This window comes from Nerophis ophidion, linkage group LG07 (assembly GCF_033978795.1).
Source record: "Nerophis ophidion isolate RoL-2023_Sa linkage group LG07, RoL_Noph_v1.0, whole genome shotgun sequence".
In the NCBI taxonomy this organism is placed as follows: domain Eukaryota; kingdom Metazoa; phylum Chordata; class Actinopteri; order Syngnathiformes; family Syngnathidae; genus Nerophis; species Nerophis ophidion.
Window position 1 is genome coordinate 53,798,917 of NC_084617.1, and position 25,104 is coordinate 53,824,020.

Consider the following 25,104-nt stretch of genomic DNA (forward strand, 5'->3'; position numbering starts at 1 on the left):
AGACCAATCACAGTCTTCTCCTTGCTAGGCCTGGGCCAATAATTAATCAATTAACCGACTTGTCCAGGGTGTACCCCGCCTTCCGCCCGATTGTAGCTGAGATAGGCGCCAGCGCCCCCCGCGACCCCGAAAGGGAATAAGCGGTAGAAAATGGATGGATGGATGGACATACAATAAAGTAAAATGAACTTGACAACACAGGCGAACGAGTAGTACGTCAATATGCCGAATTTACAATGGCAAACGGAGGAAAAAAATACTCGGACCTGTTTTTCCGACTGGGGAAAACATGCAATTCAAAATGTTCAATATCTAAGTGTGACTTTTGTTAATAGAAATTGAGATTCCATTTAAGCCTATTTTTGGTTTACTTATTTGAAAAGTAATCAAAAGTTATTGAGCTTCCAATTACAATGGTAAAAAATACGACCATCTGAAAGGGTTACTTCAATCATCATTATTATCATATATTATGACTGCATTAGTGCTTAAATTGGTCTTACAATAATGGTGACAATAATATTTTTTATTGAAAATAATTTGTGGGACAACATATCGTCCAGAATGTTTTTTTCCAGGCCTCTACCTGTCAGCTGATTGGCTTTGCCACTTGAGCCTCCTCTTCGCTTGAGCTCTCTGTACTACAGGTCTGCTTTTGTGTTTGCTCTACCATTTTTCAGGCAACATTAAAATTTATTCAAAGCCCAATGATGTCGTCCAACAGTTTCTAGTCCAAAACCGAAGCCCCAGAGGAAGCGGCATACTATCGGGGAAAAAAGGAGCTAAACTAGCCATTTGAGATTATGCTTGAAAAACAAACAAAACAAAAAAAAACTGTAAGAAATAAGATTTGCATCAAAAAAATAATTTATCAAAATATATGAAAGTGAGAAATGAAAACAAATAATTTATTGGTCTTAATTTAGCTCTATAACCCTGGTGCTATGAGGCTATAAACTAAGAGAAAAGAAAAGACTAATATTCCTGCCATAACTCAAAAGTATATTTAGTTTACTTGATATAACTTAGAAGTTCAACTAGGAAGTGTGTGTAACTCACTGCAGGAAGACCTTTTTCATCATGTTGTGCAGGGTGCGATGGAGAGCGGGGTCATAGAGCAGCGAACTCGGGGAGTGCAGCCAGCGGTAGAAGTGCATCACCTGGTTGTCAGCGTAGACATTGTGGTACTGCGTGATCTCTCTGACCCAGCCCACCACCATGCTCTTCAAGATCCTACTCGTGCCAAACAGAAAACGCTGGAGTAAATGGATTATCCTTGTATAGCGCCTTTCTACCTTCAAGCTACTCAAAGCGCTTTGACACTATTTCCACATTCACTCACTGATGGCAGGAGCTGCCATGCAAGGCCTTAACCATGACCCATCAGGAGCGAGTGTCTTGCTCAAGGACACAACAGACGTGACGAGGTTGGTAGAAGGTGGGGATTGAACCAGGAACTATCAGGTTGCTGGAATGACCACTCTACCAACCGCGCCGTCCCAAGTGTGGAGTTCAATATATGTTTATGTTACAACTGTGTACACACCTGAAGGTGTTGGAGCAGAGTGCAGTCTCATCATAGCTCGCTAATGCATTAGCGCCTTGGTTTCCTGACATCATGTCTTCCAAAGAGGCCTGTTGGATCACATCAAAACTAACACCCACACTGGCTCCTCCCTCCATGTCGTTGACATGCTGCGACTGGAGGATCGTGTTCACGGCCAGGCTCTGCAGGTCTAGCTCGACACACACTGACAAACAGAACATTGGAAAATTAACATTCGTTCCTCCCATTGACGGAAAGATTGTATCCCAGCAGAGACATCAGATTCATTGGCTTTTGCTTGATCTTAGCAAGGGACAAAAATGTTATCGCCTTTCAAATTTCAATAGTCTATACTGGATTGCATGAAGAGATGTTAGGGTGAGGATACATTGCCGTCACCTACAGCAGTGTCTTCTTAAATTGGGTTGTATGAAAATATTATTGTAGCAAATGCCTCTCTCAATCTGTGTTCTAGTTTGTGTGACTGTAAAAACAATCTGTACGTTTGTGTTGCGATCTGTTTTAAGATTTGTGTATGTTTAAAAAAGTCTGGATGTCCGTGTTACGATCTTTGTGTGTGTTAAGATATCTGTTTGTGTAAAAACAATACATTTGTCCTTGTTCAACTCCGTTTGAAGCATGAACCCTAGATTGGCTGTTGTTTTACAAGTGACTTTTGCAACACTTCTACTGGGGAAGATCTGTGCGTGCGTGCAGCGATCCGCACAAGTAGAAAGGATTTGTCCGTAACTTCACCTTTTTTTGGCGCCTAGAACACAGTGATGAATAACTATGCCAAAGTTAACTTCCGATTAGAATGGTGGTTGATACTTAAGTCGATACCAGACTGATACATATACACAGATTTTTTTTTTGACAATGCATAAAAAAGAAAAAACTCACATGTCTATTTTCATGCAGCGACTGTTGCTATTAGTCTAATAACTCACATTCCAGTTATATACTGCTGTAATTGCATCCCGGATCGAGCCAGCCATATGAAAAAAAACAATTATCATTCATTTCAAACTAAGATATACTCAAAGTTTCACAAATCAGAAAAGACGCTTTAGTCAATATGTGGGCTTATCAAATCATTAATCAGATTCAAGAAATTTAAGTACAATACTTTTCAGCCTGGACCTGAACCAATGTGGTCTACAGTACATGGTGAAAAAAAGATTAAGTGTGTCTTTATTTCATTTTCAGATATACATGAAGTTTCAAAAACCATAAACTTTGTTATAATGAATCTTTACACATTTATACTTTTTTTTGTCCACATTGTTTTCTTTTGGTCCTAATGTTTCACTACAGCGTTGATAAAATTATACAATGATCATTAAATATTATGGACTGTATATCAGTCTAGTAGGGACCATCAGTATCGCCCATCATTCAAATTGAAAACTAACTTCAGCCTGGTTAACATCACTGCTGAGCCACGTATAGAGAGTATGGTCAACTTGGTTTCAAAGTTGGCCTGCAAATGGCGTCCTTTAGTCACGTGAGGAACTTTTGACTAATCAGGAGAGAGTATGGCCAGAGGCTCTCCTAAATGATTGGTCAAAAACCCCTCACGTGACAACAGGGCGCCTTTTTGATGCCAACTTTGAAACAGAGTTGTCCATACTCTCTCTATAAGCCGCTCTGCATCACTGGATTCTGGGCACCTACTTGTGGTGAGTGTAGGCAAAAGGGAAGGTGAAGTTACAGACAAATTTTATCTAGACTTACAGATTGTTACATGCACGCACACATCTGCAAAAGTGTAGCAAAAGTCACACGTAAAAAAAACAACCAAAAAACAACCAATGAAGGGTTCCTGCTTAACACAGGCAGACTGTTTTTTTAGACACCTACAAATCTGAAAAAAGACACACAGTTGGCCAGTTGGAAAGACAGATTTTTTTTTTTACACACACAAATCTAAGCATAGACACAAATTACAACACGGACACGTGGCTCTGACTACGCACACACACAGACTGAGAAACACATTTGCAAATGGTTTTACTACAATAATACATTTCTATAGTGTTGTGGTTTGTTTGTATTGTGTGCGTATGTTTGTTGAGGTACCTGTGGAGTAGCATCCTTGTGCATTGATCTCAACAGAACACCGGTCGTCACTTTCCATAACCATACGGCTGTCATCTGCCTCTTTGCCTCCCATGTCGGGCCTTGCCGTGGGGGAGAGCCAAAGCAGGTGGTTGTGTTTCCGCAGATGTCTGGCCAGGAATAAGTCAGAACCAAAGATAGACACATCCTGGGGCAGGTTCCCTACAGGTAAATGGTAGTACCTGAAATGGGGAGAGTTAACAGTTTTGATTTATAATTAAGTAAAGTGTTATTCACTACGGACACGACATATTAGTAAACTTAGCATCCTGCTTTGGTGATATACAGTATAGTAGTTAGTTGATATGTAGAGTTGGTACCTACCTTGCCATGTCAAACGCTTGTGAGAGACAACTGTCCAAGTTCAGATAGTGGCGGATCATACGCCGGGCACCATGGCGCTGCCAATCCAGCACATTATAGCTGATTTCATCGATAACATGTACTGGCACGACAGGGAATTCTTCCAGCACGGGCATCCCTGCAGCCAGTCGCCGCAAGTCCCAGTTAGACTGCACAGCGATAAGGGTTGGCCCCCGGCGCTCCTCCTGAACACAACAAAGCATATAATTGTCCAAGGGGTGTCCCGAGTCGGTATTGATATTGCTCAGATATCAGCAAATAAAACACATATCAAATAAGCACAATAAGCACATAAGTTGGATATTTTATTGTATTTAAATCTGGTCACTTACAAAAAGGTAACAATTTAATTAGCGAGAGCCGTATTCAGTAAATTTAAAGGTTGCGGAGGCCACTTTGATACATTTTGTACATTAAAGGTGTTAAAAGCAAACCGATGTATCGATACATCAATATATGCTACACTAGTTGAACAAAAGAATCCCGATAGCTCTGTGTTACAGGTGACAAAAACTTGGTGTAATTTAATAACAAAGGCTGTCCAAATAATCTGTTAATTAATCACAAAAAATATTTCATTAATCATGTATATACGCAGGTTAATCACACAATTTATTTTGCTCTTTTACCTTCTATCTGTTCTAACAAGACATTTGCATTTGTGACCAAGTATTGGGGTCTTTTTTAAATTGAATTCAAATGGTTAAAATATTGTATATGCAGCAAGTAATAATTGATTAATCCAAATTCAAAAGTGTGATTAATGTGATGTTAATAATATATTGTCTGACAATATTACATTTTGATAGTAAAACTATTTCAATTTCTACAATCTGCCAAAGGCCAATAAAAAACGAGCAGCGTGACAAAATTGGCCCATGGGTCGCACTTTGGACAACCCTGCTGCAGGCTATTAGGATGTAGCAGCGACTGTACACCACAGCTAAGTTAGATAAGATAGAAATGCAGATAGAAATGCGTGATATGTTTCCTTAAATGAACAACAATGCAGTCTAAAACACAACATTTGTCAATATATACAAATATCAAATAATTATAGTTGCATATTACTTACAGACACAATACCTAATAAAAAACGCCTCAGGATCATTTAACTTTAAGCTGACATGCACTTCAAAAACAGAAATATGTCATAAGGTCAGTGTGTTCATACCTATCATTGTTATTTGAGTATTTTAACCTAATCAAACCTTTTCTTTTTTTTAATTTTGTTTCAAACCTGTTCTGACATTCCACACTACGAAATAATATAAGTATGTACAATAAGGTTACTGAGTTTCATACCCACCATTGTCCTCTGTTTGACTAATTTCAGTTGATTGAACCCCTTTTTTTTTTTTACAATAAATACAATTATAATAATACTAATAATGTGCAGGTGAAATTTAAATTTTTTAAATATCATCCAAAGTTAGTTTATTCCAGTCAATATATTTACAATGTGAAACTAATAGGCTCGTAACATGCAACTGAAGATATATGTCATGCTTTCTTTAGATATAATTTGGACTATTATGGTTTACAGTTTATGAAAACCTTCAATTAAAAATCTCATGAAGTTTTCAAAAACTGGAAGCCATGATCCTCAAAATATTAACAAATAAAGGCTTGACATCTCACTTTGCATTTAATGAGTTTTTGTCATATATTCACATTTTATTTTAAATTGCTGACATGAATAGACCTTACACAATGTTAAATTTCATCTGTACAATGATTCCTGTAGTTATCGTATCGGATTGGTATCGGCCATCACATAAGACTCCGATATCGATATCGTATAGGAAGTGAAAAAGCTGTATTGGTACACCCCTAAATTGTACTCTACTGACATCATTCATATCACTTTCTATGTACGACAAATTGTGTCCAAAGTTTTGACTGGTATTCTATCAAGGGATAATGTAACATTGTTTTTACCTTGTAGCTTAGCAGTGTGCGTTGCAGAGCACGGTAAATAGCCTTCACATCATTCTCAGCTCGGACTTCAAAATTGTGTTTCTCTGGAGGCAGGAGGTCCTCTGTTGTCTTTTCCAGGAGGGCAGTGCGCTCAGCAGTGTAGACATTACCCAGGTTGGGCATTTGGTTGCTTCTCACCTACATGCAGAGAAAAGACTATGGAGGACTGTTTTCTAACACAGGAAATGGGACTAAAAAAGCACTTTCAAAATTGCGGCGTGTCATCATCAGAAAGATGACAAAAACAAAACAAGCAGTGTGTTGCTCTTACAGTGTCCAGAACAAAGATGTTGGCTTTGCGCTGAGAGGGGATGAAGAGACCAAACAGAGCCTTGTGACCCTGACTGTGATGGTAGAGGTACATGTGGCGAACACTGCCTGAAAGCAACACGAACATAACATAGAAAAATTGCAAAACATCTTTATGCAAGGTTCAGTTGAACTGGTAAATCAAATTACTACGCTGATGAGTGCTAATACCTGGCTCCAGGTAGCTGAACTGGGCCAGGGACCTCATCTCCAAATGCTCCAAATCAAAAGTGTCGGCCTCTCTGCTGCCCAGATCTCTTCCAACACGCTTGTTTACCATGCAGACACATCCCAGCTGCACGAGTGCCCGAAACAACAATGGCACCTAAAAAAATGGATCGTCAAAAAGGACAATAGTCGTAATCAAATTAATTAAAACCGGCCTGCGCATCAAAATAAGGAACAATACATGAATTTTATTAACAACGCCTTTACAAATATAATATTGCAATTTTATTTAGCTGAGTCAGAGAGGTATACATTTAAAAATATGTTTCACTAATGTGGTTGTAGTTAGGAACGGTGTTGAATTGCACCAGCGCATTTGACCTATGATGAATTTTGTTTTTTCTGACTTACAAATGCTACAATGTTGGATACTCGTGTATGCCAAAGCGTCAAATCCTAAGGTTCATGCATTCTGCTGTAACTTGCATGCAGTTTTGGATTTCCTCAGTTTGCAGGGTTTTGCAGTCTGGTTACATCATGATGCCAGAACAAGGTGGAAGCACTTATTTCGACGTTAAATCAAGCTCTACCTCCTTTGTCACAGGCTACAAAGAAACACAAAAAAAGTAAGCGAAAGTATTATTTTTATATAATCTTGGCATGCCCATAACACCAACGTGCAACATGCAGTGACAAATTCGGCTGAAAGCAGCTTTTTTAATGCAGAGTCTGAATCAATGTCAATGTGTGGATGTGTACTTAATGTTGTGACGGGCTGAAACTATGTTTATGCAGTTTTTTTTTTATTGTGTCTGGGAAAAAATATTGGTGACGATTTCAAGATATACATTTAGACAGTAATCATTTTCAAAAGATTAATTAGAATGTGAGTGTGAATGTTGTCTGTCTATCTGTGTTGGCCCTGCGATGAGGTAGCGACTTGTCCAGGGTGTACCCCGCCTTCCGCCCGATTGTAGCTGAGATAGGCGCCAGCGTCCCCCGCGACCCCAAAAGGGAATAAGCGGTAGAAAATGGATGGATGGATGGATGGATAATTAGAATAATTTTGGAGAGGGTGAGACGTGGTTTCATTTGCAATCTGGGAACGCAAGTCGAACATCTTGCAAACTGACTCGAAAAAACGGTGACCATGGAGAAAAAAATTTACATCAAAGAAAATGCAATACGTATTATCTGGGCCACAAGGAAATGTTTTAAATGTAGATTAAAATCATTATAGGTCCCCCTTAAAAAAGTGTCCAGCCAGTATAAAACCGTTGGTCTGCGTATGATACCTGTGTTTCATAGACCCCTTCGATGTCTGGGGCCGAAAGGTCAGCGTTGATCTCGTTGATGTGCTCCTGGTACATGTCCTCTGGCACACAGTACTCATAAAGGTAGTACACTATGTTGGAGCGAGGGAGCATGCGGTTCACCTGAAACCAATTCAAATAAAAACATATTTCACACGTTCCCTTGAAATCACAGGATGCCCTCTTTGTGTACCTTTTTGTATGTGGGTCCCTCCTCTTGTTTTGGGACTTTCTGGTTGACATAGAAAATGCGAGGGATGTTGAGCTTCATGCAATGAAGGTCATTCCCAATTACAGCCCACAGCTTGTAAAGACCAGGGTGGCTGGTTTCTGCAATCTGAAGGACACCATAAGCATCAACATATTCATCTACTTTGATTTAGATACACAGGGTGTTGTTGGTGAGCACACGTAGGCCCACCTGCACTATTTGCCAGGGCATGTCCAGGATGCTGCGAGCCGTTTTGCGGAGGAAGCTTCCCAAGCCCGTGTTGGGTCCATCTCTGATGACTCCACCGCCTACAGGCTGGGACTCGCCATCAAGCAGCCGCCTCTTCTTTTTTCTCTCCTTCCTCTGCCTCAGCTGCAGCTCCCATTTTTTCTTATGGTAACGCAGCCACACAAGACGCTCCTCCTGTACGCAAACATATTTAAGACGTTTTAAGGTTTGGACGACGACGTTAGGCGTAGTGTTTTGTGTGAAATTTCCAGTCCCGCCAGGAACTTGTTAGCTTTGATTGTGAATGCTGCGTCTTAAAATGCCGGTATTTGGAGCAGTAATGTTTTAAGTGTCCCTAGTAACCTTAACCTAACAAAGCACAAATTTGGAAAACAAAGACTGTATAGATGCTTTAGCCGTTTTATATGACAGACTTATACTCTGAGCTCATTGTCAATATCGTATGGTTTTGAATTATTAAAATTACTGCTGTCAAATTATTCATTATTTAAATCAGATTAATCACACTTTTCAATGTGGATTAATCATTATTAATACCAGTTTATTACTCGCTTGCATAATTTAAATTTTACATTTAAACAAAGACCCCAATATTTGAACACAAATGTAATGATATTGTCATAATGTCATCCAGGGAGATTTAAAAAAAAAATGTTTTACTTGAATACAAATCATTTATTTAATCAAAACTTGATAAAGTTTTACAGTAACTAAAATCCAGTCAGGGTGTATTTTGGAGTGAAATTCACTAGTGAGCACATTAGTATAAGTCTCCTCACTCATCTGTGCACTGACATATGCATTGACCTGATCATTGCCCGCAGAACAACCAGTGTAACCTTTCATGTACCCATCAGTGAAAATAATTTTGCGTGATTAATCATTTTACGTATGTATACATGATCAATGCAATATTTTTTTAATGATTAATCACATGACTTACTTAACTAGTTGGGTGTTTTTTAACCGTAAAATCTTATTGTTTTAATGTTTTTTTTGTCTGTTTTTTTTAATGTTTTAGTGTCTTACTGTATATGGAAAAAAACAGTACCAAAGTTGATTTTACGGTAAAAAACTCAGTCGGCGGAAGCAACCGTAAAATCTATTGTCAATTTTACAGTCGACAATTTTTTGATGATTTGCTTTGAAATAAGTCAAGCAGATATTTAAGTACAGTATTCACCTTTATTTTAACAAAAAATATTTTTGGAATACATGATAATATAAAATTTTGATAATATTGAATTTCAAAAGATATGCAATTGCATGTAGTGCATGATTTTTAATGTCAAAAGGGAAAAAACAAACATAGTAAGGAAAGAATAAGCATTTTATTAACACATATTATTTCCAGGCTTTCGCAGGCCACATAAAATAATATGGCGGGCCAGATTTGAACCCTGGGCCTTGAGTTTGATACCTGTGGATTAGATTTATATAGCGCTTTTCTATTGACTAGATACTCAAAGCGCTCACAGAGAAGTGAGAATCCATTATTCAATTACTCCATATTCACACTTAGGTTGTGGTAAGCTATTACATTAACCAGAAGGCTGAGCGGTGTATACAGGAACCGGAAGTATGTCTGAGCTACAGTATGCAGGAGTAGAACAATTGTGCCGTTTGAGTAATAAAGACTTGCTATAGTGTTACACTTTGCTGTTCCTGCTTCCTTTACACAAAAAAACATACGTTTTGCTTGGAAATTTGACGTGTGTGTTTGAGCGCTGGTCAGAAACAAATTCTATTGGCAAAAATGACGCTGGTAGGTCAAACTGTGCGGGGACATTGCAGCATTGAACAAAGTAGCGAGACTGCGCATAACTTGCCAGAGTTGGTTGAATTTGTGTTGCGTCGCAACTTCCTGGAGTGAATAAATATCCTGCATAGTCCTTTGATTTTTTTTTTTATGATGGGTAAGTATTGTCCATCTTATTATTTATGTATTGTAACTAGGGATGTCCGATAATATCGGACTGCCGATATGATCGGCCGATAAATGCTTTAAAATGTTCGGAAATTATCGATATCTGTTTCAAAATGATCGTTATCGGTTCCAAATAGTAAAATATATGACTTTTTAAAGCGCAGCTGTGTACACCGACGTAGGGAAGAGCACAGAGCACCAATAAATCTGATAATACCCAGTCACATTATAACTGCGGCTTTTCACACACACAAGTGAATGCAAGCATACTTGGTCCACAGCCATACAGGTCACACTAAGGGTAGGCGTATAAACAACTTTTAAGACTGTTATAAATATGCGCCACACTGTGAACCCGCACCAAACAAGAATGACAAACACATTTTGGGAGAACATCCGCACCGTAACACAACATGGTTTGTGCAGCCCTTTGAGACACTAGTGATTTAGGGCTATATAAGTAAACATTGATTGATTGATTGATAACAAATACCCAGAATCCCTTGCAGCACTAACTCTTCCGGGACGCTACAATATACACCCCCCGCTAGCCCGCCCCACCTCAACCTCCCCATGCTCTCTCAGGGAGAGCATGTCTCAAATTCCAAGCTGCTGTTTTGAGGCATGTTAAAAAAAATAAAGCACTTTGTGATTTCAATAATAAATATGGCAGTGCCATGTTGGCATTTTTGTCCATAACTTGAGTTGATTTAATTTGGAAAACCTTGTTACATTGTTTAATGCGTCCAGCGGGGCATCACAACAAAATTAGGCATAAAATGTGTTAATTCCACGACTGTATATATCGGCATCGGTTGATATCGGAATCGGTAATTAAGAATTGGACAATATTGGATATCGGCAAAAAAGCCATTATGGGACATCTCTAATTGTAACTTAAACACTGATAATGACAAAGCAATAGGGGTGTAACGGCACACAAAAATTTCGGTTCGGTACGTACCTCGGTTTAGAGGTCACGGTTCGATTTATTTTCGGTACAGTAAGAAAACAAGAAAATATAAATTCTTTGGTTATTTATTTACCAATTTTATAAACAATGGCTTTATCCTTTTCACAGTAGGAACACTATAATAATTCTGCCCACGTTTATCAACATTAAACTGCCTGAACGTGTTGCTCAGATTAAATAAAATGACAAAACTTTTCTTCTACATATAAAAAGTGCAACATTAAACAGTTTCAAGTCAACTCATCATGCTTAATTTATTACAGCATTTGGGAAACCTGTAGTTGATTTTTATTATGTAAATGTTATATTTGTATCAACGTGTGATAGCAGCGACCGATTAATGTAACTATAGCTGAAAAAATAGCACAATAGCAATAGGAGAGACTATTCATAAGTGTTTAGTATAATTTGGGGAGAGTCCGCTGCTCACCTGCTGCTAAACACATATCTGCTCGACGCTGAAGCGCTGACTACATGCGCTCTGAATACAACTGCTGATTGGCTGTTACCGCTACGGTTGTAACCAATCAGATGGTTGTGTGGGTGGTACAATACTGGGTGCTGTGCAGGAGACGGAGGCAGAACGGAGCGGAGCAGCTTATTAAGACTTTAGCATAGGGGCTACTTCATATGTTCGTGTGGAAACTTGTTCGGTACTCCTCTGCACCGAACCGAAACCCCCGTACCGAAACGGTTCAATACAAATACACGTACCGTTACACCCCTACAAAGCAAGTTTAATTACTATCTGATCTTGAATGGAATTTCACAGTGGTTCAATTTACTTGGAAAATGTAGTAAATTTTCTACCTGTGTTGTGCCCGTAGGTGGCGGCGGCCCCAGGACCTCTCGCCAGGATTGAGTGAGCTCAAGATCCTGAGACTCGACCTGGCTGTTATCCCCCTGAGACGCTCGCTTCCTTTTTGTGCTGATGGGAATGGCCGGCTGCAGAGGCCTGGCTGGCATCCCAAAGTCCTCCATGTCAGAAACTTGACGGCTTGTGAGGGGCTGATGAGCCACCTGAAGGAGAACCACAAATATTCAACCCCCAAAGTATTTCCTTTACACATTCTGGGAGCATAATAGACTTGTATTTACTGTTGATGTCTCGGTCTTTTGTTTAATTCCTAACAGGATACCTTACCCAATAAAGATTTAAGGAGTTTTCTTGCTGTGAGGTAACCTACCTGCCTCTTGCCTTCACTGGTGAACAATTCGCTGATTTTCTTTTGCTTGTAGATGTCATTTTTCTCAAGAAGTTTCTTGTGAAGCCAGTCGGGATGTTGCACTCGTGGAACCGGATTCTTCACCTAATCATTAACACAAGGTAAACAGACGATACAGAGATGAGAAAATAAATGTTGTTTTATTTAAAATGTAAATAAGGTAGTTAAAACATAATTATTTTCAGTGTTACCCACAGGACGGAAATGTATATATGATGCAAAATGATATAATTGTGTCATAATTGCAAAACTGTCCATGAGGTAAAACTCATTGTGTGTGGACTAAGAATGTAACGAGTAACTGTTTTAATGACAACCGGGGTAAAACTCCCGCCGGTTGGTATTACCGTTTTGAATAAAAATTATCGAAAAGTGTCTTAAGTTACACGTTTCGGGGGGAAAAAAACACAGTGTTACAAAACTCAAATATCCACTGCTAAGGATGCTGGTTGTTTTTAGTCTTTTTTAGTGTCCGAGTTACAAATTTTGGAAAAAAAATAACTCCGTAATGAAAAAGACAAAAGTTAACTACAGAGAATGCTGTTTGTTTTAGTGTTTTAGGTCTTTTTTTAGTGTCCGAGTTACAAATTTCGGGACAAAAACAAACCCTGTAACGCAAAACACAAATGTCCACTGCAGAGTACGCTGTTTTTTTGGTCTTTTTTTACTGTCTGAGTTACCCATTTCATAAAAAAATTAACTCTTAAGTACAAAAGTTTACTACAGAGGACGCTGGTTGTTTTTTTGTTTTTTTTTATAGTGTCCGAGTTACAGATTTCGAAAAATAACCTGTAAATTGGGCTGTCGAAAATACAGTTTTTAACGGCCCGCGGCACAGTCTAAAATATTGTTACTAAAATAACAAATAAAAAACATAAAATCGTTAATAACACAAAGTAGAGACCATGCAAGTCAACTACGAGATCATCAGCGATGAAAGCAGATTCATTTTTCAAATATTACCTGTTGAAGAGCAGCAGGGATGGTGATGATTTTCTGGATAGCACTTCCAAGCCTTTCTATGTAGTAATTCCAGTCGAGGATCTGCGAGGACCATACAGGACAACGTGATGCAAGACAAGAATACTTTGCACAAAAACTCAATTTCCTTCCATGTACTTACAGCACGAATGTCAAAGTCATGCAGACTGGGCATCTTCAGCCATTTACGCAGGAAATGTTTGGTCACGCTGGTCTCGGCTTGGAAGATGGCCAAAGGAATAGCTCTAATGGCAGACACACAAATTAGCCAAGGAATTGCTGAACCCCATGAGAGCATAGTTTTTATCTGAATATTTCCCTACCTCTCTGTGACAGGAGAGCCCTCTGGCTTTCGTGAGATAACGTAACGACAACTTAAACCAGCGTCCTTCACCATCTGGTCTCCCAAGAACTCTGCCAGTCTCTTTGCTGTGCTGATGGAAGTGGACTTTTGCTCTCCGTAGTCCTCTAACTTCTTGGACATGGAACGATTCTCTGAAATCAGTTCAAACAGCTCAGCGTCCGGCATGTTGGCGGCCTGTGGGGAAAAAATTAAATGACCCATCAACATGAGGACTTTTCATTATGTAACGTGACAAGTTGACTGTCAAAACTTGTGTGAAAGTGCCATTACCTTGCTGTACAGGACATCCAGCCAATAGTCAGCCACTTTGGCTACAGATGCATAAACCTCCTCCAGGGAGGTACCTTTAAGGAAAGCCTCAAACACGGAAGACTGGAAAATTTTAATAAGCTGTAGCTCCCCTCTTCTTTTCACTTCAAAACCCTTCAGCTCAGCCAGGGACCCATCTTCATTGAACACAGCGTACCTAAAATGCAAAGTTAACTCTTAACAAAAGAATGAAAGTAACAATGTTGATTGACACTAAGTTTTATTCATTTGACATTTTATTTTACACTTTATAATAAGGGTGCTCAAAAAATTGATTCACATCCAAATCGGAATTCTTACTTATACCAAATTTAAATAGATTCGTAATTTAAAAAAATGTATTGACAATAATATATATATTTATAAAAATCTATTTTTAAAAACAAGTTTTTAGGCTATCTACATGCTTACTAACTGCGCGTGTATGTCAGATACCAAATAATACATTGCGATAGTCGGTTCAATTTAAGAATCGTGTTGAATCAAATGGTCACCCCACAAATCAGAATCGGATTGAATTGTGAGGTGCCCAAAGATTATCACCTCTACTTTATATATCTTATATTGATATAGTATTTTACATAAAACATTTTGAACTGGTTTTCCGCGACACTTATTTTCTATCAAAAAGGTGTTACTACCACATTTTCCGACCAATTTCAACTGTTCTAATGTCAAAATGCTCTTTGCTAATGTTACATGAATACTGGCATGCTATTTTTTTTCCGAAGCTAATTTTAGAGGTATACACCTAATGGTCATTTAATTTGTTACCTGACACATGCTAACTTGTAGTATGCTAACGTCAACATGTTATCTTTTTAGCTCATTTTGCAGGCGTGCACCTTAGCGTCATGGAACTTGGTACTAAGATACATGCTAACTGTTGGCATACTAAATTTTATAAATAATTTTGCAGGTATACCATCGGTCCTAAATGTGTACTTGAAACATGCTGACAATTAGCATTCTAACCCATTATTAATTCATCCCACTGGTTTGTGAGATTTTCCTTGCCCTTATGTGACGGCGTGGCGCAGTGGAAGAGTGACCGTGCGCAACCCGAGGGGCCCTGGTTCAAATCCCACCTAGTACCAACCTCGTCACCTCTCTTGTGTCCTGAGCAAGACACTTCACCCTTGCTCCTGATGGGTGCTGGTTGGCGCCTTGCATGGCAGCTCCCTCCATCAGTGTGTGAATGTGTGTGTGAATGGGTAAATATGGAAGTAGTGTCAAAGCGCTTTGAGTACCTTGAAGGTAGAAAAGCGCTATACAAGTACAACCCATTTATCATTTATCATTTATCTGAACCGAGGATGTTGTTGAGGCTTGTGCCACCCTTTGAGACACTTGTGATTTAGGGCTATATAAATAAACATTGATTGATTGACTAACTTTTTGTAGCTGATTTTGCAGAAGTACACCTCAGAATCACATAACTTGGTACTTGACACATGCTAATTGTTAGCATGCTAATGTTGACTTGGTAGCTGCACTGTCTTCTCATCTGCGAACATCAAAATTTTTTTTTTTTTTTACAAACTCCGACTGGATAAATTCTGAAATGTTTAGAAGTTTTTGCGTGCTATTTTTATGCAGCTTCCAAGCAATGTCTTTCATTTATTATGACACATGGTGATATCATTCATAAAATAGGAAAAATAACAGGTGCTACTATGCTGCAATAAGGCCATAATGTCTATTAAACGGAAGATCACTATTTGAAATCTGGTATTTTGTCATACCTTTTCTTTAACTTCTTCCCTTCTTCTTTAGAGGCAGGCAGAATCATGGCTAGATATGGCCCGTCCACCTCGAAGAAGATGCTGTTTTCTGCCTTGACGTTGTATGTGAGTGACGCGGGGTCAACCAGCTCGTGATACTGATCATTAGTGAAGCCCTCCTTCACCAAGATGTTCAGCATGGCACCTGGGTAGGAGATGGTCACCTTGGGCTTCTTTTCGTTACTTGTCTTCACTACAAAGTTCTCTGGAAAGGTGTTGGGCAGGACGCACCAGATACCATCTGTATCCAACTCAAGTGGCCTCCTGAGTCACAACAAAGTAGAATGTCATAACAATTATTGCTACTTAGGTTAAATAGCAGGCATTACTCACCCAATTTGTTCAATGAGCTCTCTAGCTCTAGTGATGATGTTGGCACCAGTGTAGCACACGATGCCAGCCATCTCCATGGAGTACCAGCGTGCCCTAGTGGCACAATAAAAACAGCAGCATTTAAGATAGTTTTCCACCTGGGCCAAGTTTTGTTCGATGAAAACAGAGTTAACGCGCACCCTTTCCTCATGACATAACCATAAAAGGAATTGAGGATACACTTGTGGGCCAGCTGAAGAGACTCGTACAAAATCTCCATGTTCTTGCAGCGCTTAACCTCGGCGGCGTCTCCATTATCTTGAGCTGCAGACAGTTTCTTCTTCCATACCTTAAGGGACAAGACGTACAAAAAGCAATTGAAGAAAACATTTTTGTGTGGATAAAAGGTGAGATAATGAAATTCCGCAAACAAATAAAGGCCCACTTTTATAATTTAATCATACCTTTTTTCCCCAAATAAAGTTTACATTTAAGATTAGCTCAGGCTTGTCCAGACTCATGCATTTGAGATGCTGTAATATCCTGTTTATGTGACATGATTACCATTGGACAGTGATTACAGTATAGTTCCATTAGTAGAAAAAAATAAATAATCAAGGCTTGTTTATTCCAGCATTCTAAACACAACTAATATATGACATAGGCTCATAGCATGCAACGTAAGATATTTCAAGCCTTCTTTTGATACAATTTTGATAAATATGGCTTACAGCAGACCAGGGCAAATTACGCTTTTCAAACTAGCCCGCCAGACATTCCAAAATATTTGTTTTGATCTTTTAGAAACTATAGCTGCTGTTATGATGTGCAGTGATGTTTTCAAATTACCGTAATTCTTGAACTATACAAAGTATTTCAATGGTTGTAATCTGCGCTTTTGCATTATTTACTACTTACTATTGTACGAACCCTGTTTCCATATGAGTTGGGAAATTGTGTCAGATGTAAATGTAAACGGAATACAATGATTGGCAAATCCTTCCATCCATCCATCCATCATCTTCCGCTTATCCGAGGTCGGGTCGCGGGGGCAGCAGCCTAAGCAGGGAAGCCCAGACTTCCCTATCTCCAGCCACTTCGTCCAGCTCTTCCCGGGGGATCCCGAGGCGTTCCCAGGCCAGCCGGGAGACATAGTCTTCCCACCGTGTCCTGGGTCTTCCCCGTGGCCTCCTACCAGCTGGACGTGCCCTAAACACCTCCCTAGGGAGGCGTTCGGGTGGCATCCTGACCAGATGACCGAAACACCTCATCTGGCTCCTCTTGATGTGGAGGAGCAGCGGCTTTACGTTGAGCTCCTCCCGGATGGCCGAGCTTCTCACCCTATCTCTAAGGGAGAGACCTGCCACCCGGCGGAGGAAACTCATTTCGGCCGCTTGTACCCGTGATCTTATCCTTTCGGTCATGACCCAAAGCTCATGACCATAGGTGAGGATGGGAACGTAAATCGACCGGTAAATTGAGAGCTTTGCCTTCCGGCTCAGCTCCTTCTTCACCACAACGGATCGATACAACGTGCGCATTACTGAAGACGCCGCACCGATCCGCCTGTCGATCTCACGATCCACTCTTCCCCCACTCGTGAACAGGACTCCTAGGTGCTTGAACTCCTCCACTTGGAGCAGGGTCTCCTCCCCAACCCGGAGATGGCACTCCACCCTTTTCCGGGCGAGAACCATGGACTCGGACTTGGAGGTGCTGATTCTCATTCCGGTCGCTTCACACTCGGCTGCGAACCGATCCAGTGAGAGCTGAAGATCCCGGCCAGTTGGAGCCATCAGAACCACATCATCTGCAAAAAGCAGAGACCTAATCCTGCAGCCACCAAACCGGATCCCCTCAACGCCTTGGCTGCGCCTAAAAATTCTGTCCATAAAAGTTATGAACAGAATCGGTGACAAATGGCAGCCTTGGCGGAGTCCAACCCTCACTGGAAATGTGTTCGACTTACTGCCAGCAATGCGGACCAAGCTCTGACACTGATCATACAGGGAGTGGACTGCCACAATAAGACAGTCCGGTACCCCATACTCTCTGAGCACTCCCCACAGGACTTCCCGAGGGACACGGTCGAATGCCTTCTCCAAGTCCACAAAGCACATGTAGACTGGTTGGGCAAACTCCCATGCACCCTCAAAAACCCTGCCGAGAGTATAGAGCTGGTCCACAGTTCCACGACCAGGACGAAAACCACACTGTTCCTCCTGAATCCGAGGTTCGACTATCCGGCGAAGCCTCCTCTCCAGTACACCTGAATAAACCTTACCGGGAAGGCTGAGGAGTGTGAGCCCACGATAGTTGGAACACACCCTCCGGTCCCCCTTCTTAAAGAGAGGGACCACCACCCCGGTCTGCCAATCCAGAGGTACCGCACCCGATGTCCACGCGATGCTGCAGAGTCTTGTCAACCAAGACAGCCCCACAGCATCCAGAGCCTTAAGGAACTCCGGGCGGATCTCATCCACCCCCGGGGCCTTGCCGCCGAGGAGCTTTTTAACTACCTCAGCGACCTCAGCCCCAGAAATAGGAGAGTCCACCACAGATTCCCCAGGCACGTCTTCCTCAAAGGAAGACGTGTTGGTGGGATTAAGGAGGTCTTCGAAGTATTCCCTCCACCGATCCACAACATCCGCAGTCGAAGTCAGCAGAACACCATCCGCACCATACACGGTGTTGATAGTGCACTGCTTCCCCTTCCTGAGGCGGCGTATGGTGGTCCAGAATCGCTTCGAAGCCGTCCGGAAGTCGTTTTCCATGGCTTCCCCGAACTCTTCCCATGTCCGAGTTTTTGCCTCCGCGACAACTAAATCTGCACACCGCTTGGCCCGTCGGTACCCGTCCACTGCCTCCGGAGTCTTATGAGCCAAAAGAACCCGATAGGACTCCTTCTTCAGCTTGACGGCATCCCTCACTGCTGGTGTCCACCAACGGGTTCTGGGATTACCGCCACGACAGGCACCAACAACCTTGCGGTCACAGCTCCAATCAGCCGCCTCGACAATAGAGGTTCGGAACATGGTCCACTCGGACTCAATGTCCTGCACCTCCCTCGTGACATGTTCAAAGTTCTCCCGGAGGTGTGAATTGAAACTCTCTCTGACAGGAGACGTTCCCAGCAGACCCTCACAATGCGTTTGGGCCTGCCAGGTCTGTCCGGCATCCTCCCCCACCATCGCAGCCAACTCACCACCAGGTGGTGATCGGTAGAAAGCTCCCCCCCTCTCTTCACCCGAGTGTCCAAAACATAAGGCCGCAAATCCGATGACACAACTACAAAGTCGATCATGGAACTGCGGCCTAGGGTGTCCTGGTGCCAAGTGCACATATGGACACCCTTATGTTTGAACATGGTGTTTGTTATGGACAATCCGTGACGAGCACAAAAGTCCAATAACAAAACACCACTCGGGTTTAGATCCGAGCGACCATTCTTCCCAATCACGCCTCTCCAGGTTTCACTGTCGTTGCCAACATGAGCGTTGAAGTCTCCCAGTAGGACAAGGGAATCACCCGGAGGAGCACTTTCCAGTTCTCCCTCGAGTGTACCCAAAAAGGGTGGGTATTCTGAACTGCTGTTTGGTGCGTAAGCACAAACAACAGTCAGGACCCGTCCCCCCACCCGAAGGCGAAGGGAAGCTACCCTCTCGTCCACTGGGTTGAACTCAAACGTGCAGGCTTTGAGCCGGGGGGAACGAGAATTGCCACCCCAGCCCGTCGCCTCTCACTGCCGGCAACGCCAGAGTGGAAGAGGGTCCAGTCCCTCTCGAGAGAACTGGTTCCAGAGTCCTTGCTGTGCGTCGAGGTGAGTCCGACTATATCCAGCCGAAATTTCTCTACCTCGCGCACTAGCTCAGGCTCCTTCCCCCCCAGTGAGGTGACGTTCCACGTCCCAAGAGCTAGCGTCTGTAGCCGAGGATCGGACCGCCAAGTGCCCTGCCTTCGGCTGCCGCCCAGCTCACAATGCACCCGACCTCTATGGCCCCTCCTATGAGTGGTGAGCCCATTGGAGGGATGACCCACGTTGCCTCTTCGGGCTGTGCCCGGCCGGGCCCCATGGGGACAGGCCCGGCCACCAGGCGCTCGCCATCGTGCCCCAACTCCGGGCCTGGCTCCAGAGCGGGGCCCCGGTGACCCGCGTCCGGGCGAGGGAAATCTGAGTTCATTTTGTTGTAATTCCATAGAAGTCTTTGAGCTGCTCTTTGTCTGATCACTCACCTAGGACCTGTTTGTCTTGGGAGACCCTACCAGGGGGCATGAAAGCCCCCAGACAACATAGCTCCTAGGATCATTGGGACACGCAAACTCCTCTACAACGGTAAGGTAGCAGCTCAGAGTAGTGCATTCAATTGAATGCACTACAAAGACAAGATATTTGATGTTCAAACTCATAATAAACTTTATTTTTTTTTTGCAAATAATAATTAACTTAGAATTTCATGGCTGCAACACGTGCCAAAGTAGTTGGGAAAGGACATGTTCACCACTGTGTTACATCACCTTTTCTTTTAACAACACTCAATAAACGTTTGGGAACTGAGGAAACTAATTGTTGAAGCTTTTAAAGTGGAATCCTTTCCCATTCTTGTTTTATGTAGAGCTTCAGTCGTTCAACAGTCCGGGGTCTCCGCTGTCGTATTTTACGCTTCATAATGTGCCACACATTTTCGATGGGAGACAGGTCTGGACTACAGGCGGGCCAGGAAAGTACCCACACTCTTTTTTTACGAAGCCACGTTGTTGTAACACTTGTCTTGTTGAAATAAGCAGGGGCGTCCATGATAACGTTGCTTGGATGACAACATATGTTGCTCCAAAACCTGTATGGACCTTTCCGCATTAATGGTGCCTTCACAGATGTGTAAGTTACCCATGCCTTGGGCACTAATACACCCCCCATACCATCACAAATGCTAGCTTTTGAACTTTGCGCCTATATTCTATTCTATTCTACTCTATAACAATCCGAATTATTATTTTCCTCTTTGTTCTGGAGGACACCACGTCCTCTGTTTCCAAATATAATTTGAAATGTGGACTCGTCAGACCACAGAAGACCTTTCCACTTTGCATCAGTCCATCTTATGTGAGCTTGGGCCCAGCCAAGCCGGCGGCGTTTCAGGATATTGTTGATAAATGGGTTTGGCTTTGCATAGTAGAGTTTTGACTTACACTGACAGATGTAGCGACCAACTGTAGTTACTGACAGTGGTTTTGTGAAGTGTTCCTGAGCCCATGTGGTGATATTCTTTACGCACTGATGTCGGTTTTTGATGCAGTACCGCCTGAGGGATCAAAAGTCCGTAATATCATTGCTTACGTGCAGTGATTTCTCCAGTTTCTCTGAACTTTTTGATGATTTTACGGACCGTAGATGGTAAAATTCCTTGCAATAGCTCGTTGAGAAATGTTGTTCTTAAACTGTTCGACAATTTGCTTACAAAGTGGTGACCCTCACCCCATCCTTGTTTGTGAATTACTTAGCATTTCATGGAAGCTGCTTTTATACCCAATCATGGCACCCAACTGTTCCCAATTAGCCTGCACACCAGTGGGATGTTCCATATAAGTGTTTGATGAGCATTCCTCAACTTTATCAGTATTTATTGCCACCTTTCCCAACTTCTTTGTCTCGTGTTGCTGACATCAAATTCTAAAGTTAATGACTATTTGGAAAAAAAAAAATGTTTATCAGTTTCAACATCAAATATGTTGTCTTTGTAGCATATTCAACTGAATATGAGTTGAAAATTCTTTGTAAATCATTGTATTCCATTTATTTTTACATATAACACAATTTTCCAACTCATACGGAAACAGGGTTTGTAATTTAAGTCACAGCAGCTCAGACGAGGCGTTTGGGGGATGTGTCAACGGCGGCGGCGATGACCAAGAAGAACGCGGAGTTGGAATATAATTACATTTGCGAAGTTACAATGCATAGTAGGCTTCCGCCACCTACTGCACCAAAGTTGTAACTACAAGCTCCATTCACAGACAGAGTCCTATTGCTTTTATGAGCGGTCGAGCGACTCAAAAGCCGGAAAAAAAAATAAAAATATATATATATTTTTTTTTGTATCTATTTGTGGCGGCCGTAATTCTTTCGTGGCGGGCCGCCACAAGTAAATGAATGTGTGGGAAACCCTGCCTTATTATTACATTATTTCATAGAACTACTGTAGTTGTTTGTATTATATTGTATTGTATTGTTTTCAACTTTTCATCTGTAAGTTTGTCTTTTTAAAAAGGAATGTTACATGTTAAAATGGTGCCATTTTGAGGTTCGAAGCACCGATTAAACTGATTTCAATTAATTTCAATGGGTGACATTGATTAGAGATACAGTAGAAGGGTTTTTCCTCAGTCACAGAACCAATTAAGCTTGTATGTTGAGGTACTACAGTATGTACAACTAGAAAACATTATATGTAAGATAACATATGGTTTATAGCCATTTGTTCCTAATAAGTCTGTTTGTTAGCTTGCTGTATTATTCAAAAACAAATGGATGGATGGAAAACGACAACCAAGCAATGTGGTCCAAAACCTGCACCACAAAAGGATTGTGATTCGGTGTTGCTTACTTCAAAGTGAATCAGATGTCCTTAGTGAAAGAAAGTAAACAGCCAACATGTGTGTGTGTTGCAAAGGCATGTACCTTGTGCAGCCCTTTAAATTCATATCGTCGATCCCTGAAAGCTCGAACAGTGTCCACATAGAAAGAGTTTTCCCTCTGACAGATAGTGGTGACTCGCTCCTCCAGCCTGGTGATGTGCGTCTTCTTATAGGCCTTCTTGCAATAGTCTGACACACAAAAACAACCTATGTCAGGGCCGGCTTTGGCAAAGAGAGCGTCAAAACAAACCAGTGAAAAAGAAAGAAGCACCCGCAAGACGTTTTTTCTCATGTTTGGCCTGTTCCTCCCGGTTAAGAGCGTGGAAGGCCCGAGGCGGTCCATTGGGGTAGAACGGGGGAAACTTCTCAGATTCCAGTTGCTGCTGGATGCGGTGGAACTCACTCCGGCTTGCGGGCACTATGGGAGAAGGGTGTGACATATTTTCGAATAATCGCCATTGGTTTGCTACTTGTCCCTCTCAGGGTTGTGGGGGTGGCTGGAGCCTATACCAAATGCATTCAGGCGGAAGGCGGCGTACACCCTGGACAATTCGCCACCTCACAAACTTACTGATTTCCCCTCTCCAGTGCCAGGCCATCCTCCTCTGACATGTTGCACCTGGTTTATTAAAGTCACAGGCGGCACACGTGGCTTCATCCACCATGGCAGAAGGCTAAATGAGATATCAGAACATGTAGTTAGTTTTAGTGCATGGTTAATTTGTATATCGGTCCTTTTACCTGTAGGCGGTTGGTTAGGATGATATTAGGGTACATTGCTCCAACATCGAGATGGTATATGAGTGGGCATTCAATCCTGTTCGGAACCTCTTTCAGGAGAGTCAGCTTTTTTTTTATCTCATCACAGACCTGGAAACATACCAGAGACCTTTACTTCAAACTGGAACGGGAATTCAATTGAGCGGAGACCAAGCAAACCTCGCTTTTTAAAAGCGTACACCTTCATAGAGACGCATCTACAGTACTTCATACAGTTAAACCCTAAAATTATTCATATCACGGCCAAATTTACTTTTTCATTTTTTTAATGTTTATCTTGTGTTTGGAAGTGACACAAAAAAACAAAACACCGGAATACATTTCGTAAGAGATACAGTATCAATGAAAATATTTATAAATGTGTTTTACATTTATTGAAAAATATTTAAATCATTGACAGTTTTGAGTAAATAGTCCATTCTAAAAGGATCTGGTCAATCTTAGCATAATCTATTCTATAGCAGTAGATGTCAAACTTTTTTCACCAAGTACCACCTCAGAAAACACTTGGCTCTCCAAGTACCACCATGATAACCAACATTAAAATACAGTAGCGTCCTAGGCATGAGTAATCAATAAAACAAGACAGCTGTTTTATTTACAATTATATTTAGTATACATTTTTTATTTAACAGTTGGAACAGTAACACTTTGTTTGAAAATGTTAAGTGATTATTTGGGGTACCACTAGATGGAGCCCACCAGTTTGAGAATCATTAAGCTAGAGCAGGGGTGCCCATTACGTCGATCGCGAGCTACCAGTCGACTGCGGGGGGTGTGTCAGTCGATCTCCAGCCAGGCTTTTAAAAAAAATAGACCTAAAAATTAGTGATCATCAATCTTCACCAAGACGTCACTTAAATGACATTCACGGTACCGGAGGGTCTTGTGAGATGACGCTGGCTGCTGCAAGATCATTATTATGAAAATATGACCGAGAGGAAGGCGAGAAACACTTTTTATTTCAACAGACTCTTGCGCCGTACCTTCCGTCAAAACTCTAAAGGCCGACTGCACATTTCCTATCTTCACAATAAAAGCCCTGCTTCATGCTGCCTGCGCTAACTAAATACAGAGTCTCGGAAAACTGGCGTGCACAAGCGATCCCTCAGAAAGCTGGCGATTTTGTTAGCGCAGGCAGCATGAAGCAGGGCTTTTATTGTGCCTTCCTCTCTGTCATTTTTTCATAATAATGAACTGGCAGCAGCCAGCGTCATCTCACAAGACCCTCGGGTGCCGTGAATGTTTTTCTTGTAAAGTGTATGGAAGCTGGATGAATTAGATGCCGAAAACCAACCACTTTCATGTGGTATTGTACAGAAAGGACAACTTTTTTTCTCCTCCATTTGAAAATGTGGGCGTTATCATCATTACTGTCTGATTCCAATCAATGCAAGTCATCAGAATCAGGTAATACACCAACTTATATTCTTGTCTTTGTGAAAGAAAGACATCTATATGTGTTACACATGCTTGTATTATCATTAAACACATTTAACTTGTTTACAAAAATGTCTCTTTCATAAATAAATAAATATAAATGATATATATAAAT

At 41.5% G+C, this 25,104-nt stretch overlaps 1 protein-coding gene and 1 long non-coding RNA gene across 5 annotated transcripts in view; one reads left to right on the forward strand and one right to left on the reverse strand.

Moving 5' to 3' along the window:
* The window catches only part of pole (polymerase (DNA directed), epsilon), a 52,990-nt gene that overhangs the window by 10,550 nt on the left and 17,336 nt on the right, over positions 1-25,104 (reverse strand). For all 3 annotated transcript variants that reach the window (XM_061906495.1, XM_061906493.1, XM_061906496.1), the window contains 23 exons: positions 23,511-23,639; positions 23,341-23,443; positions 23,041-23,187; positions 22,813-22,958; positions 16,337-16,485; positions 16,158-16,250; positions 15,786-16,088; positions 14,002-14,197; positions 13,691-13,905; positions 13,510-13,612; positions 13,350-13,430; positions 12,348-12,470; positions 11,971-12,180; positions 8,222-8,434; positions 7,994-8,137; positions 7,783-7,923; positions 6,491-6,644; positions 6,282-6,388; positions 5,972-6,148; positions 3,992-4,215; positions 3,629-3,849; positions 1,547-1,751; positions 1,060-1,233 (listed from right to left, as the gene is read on the reverse strand). In XM_061906495.1, the coding sequence (XP_061762479.1) occupies positions 1,060-1,233; positions 1,547-1,751; positions 3,629-3,849; positions 3,992-4,215; positions 5,972-6,148; positions 6,282-6,388; positions 6,491-6,644; positions 7,783-7,923; positions 7,994-8,137; positions 8,222-8,434; positions 11,971-12,180; positions 12,348-12,470; positions 13,350-13,430; positions 13,510-13,612; positions 13,691-13,905; positions 14,002-14,197; positions 15,786-16,088; positions 16,158-16,250; positions 16,337-16,485; positions 22,813-22,958; positions 23,041-23,187; positions 23,341-23,443; positions 23,511-23,639 (3,758 nt within the window). The remainder of the gene's footprint in view (positions 1-1,059; positions 1,234-1,546; positions 1,752-3,628; positions 3,850-3,991; positions 4,216-5,971; positions 6,149-6,281; positions 6,389-6,490; positions 6,645-7,782; positions 7,924-7,993; positions 8,138-8,221; positions 8,435-11,970; positions 12,181-12,347; positions 12,471-13,349; positions 13,431-13,509; positions 13,613-13,690; positions 13,906-14,001; positions 14,198-15,785; positions 16,089-16,157; positions 16,251-16,336; positions 16,486-22,812; positions 22,959-23,040; positions 23,188-23,340; positions 23,444-23,510; positions 23,640-25,104) is intronic.
* On the forward strand, positions 1,710-12,675 carry LOC133556511 (uncharacterized). Of its 2 annotated transcripts, XR_009807532.1 has the most exons (4): positions 1,710-1,924; positions 3,665-3,835; positions 11,988-12,213; positions 12,295-12,675. It is a non-coding gene; the product is annotated as an uncharacterized LOC133556511 (long non-coding RNA). The 2 variants fall into 2 exon arrangements; XR_009807531.1 differs by having other exon boundaries at positions 11,988-12,675.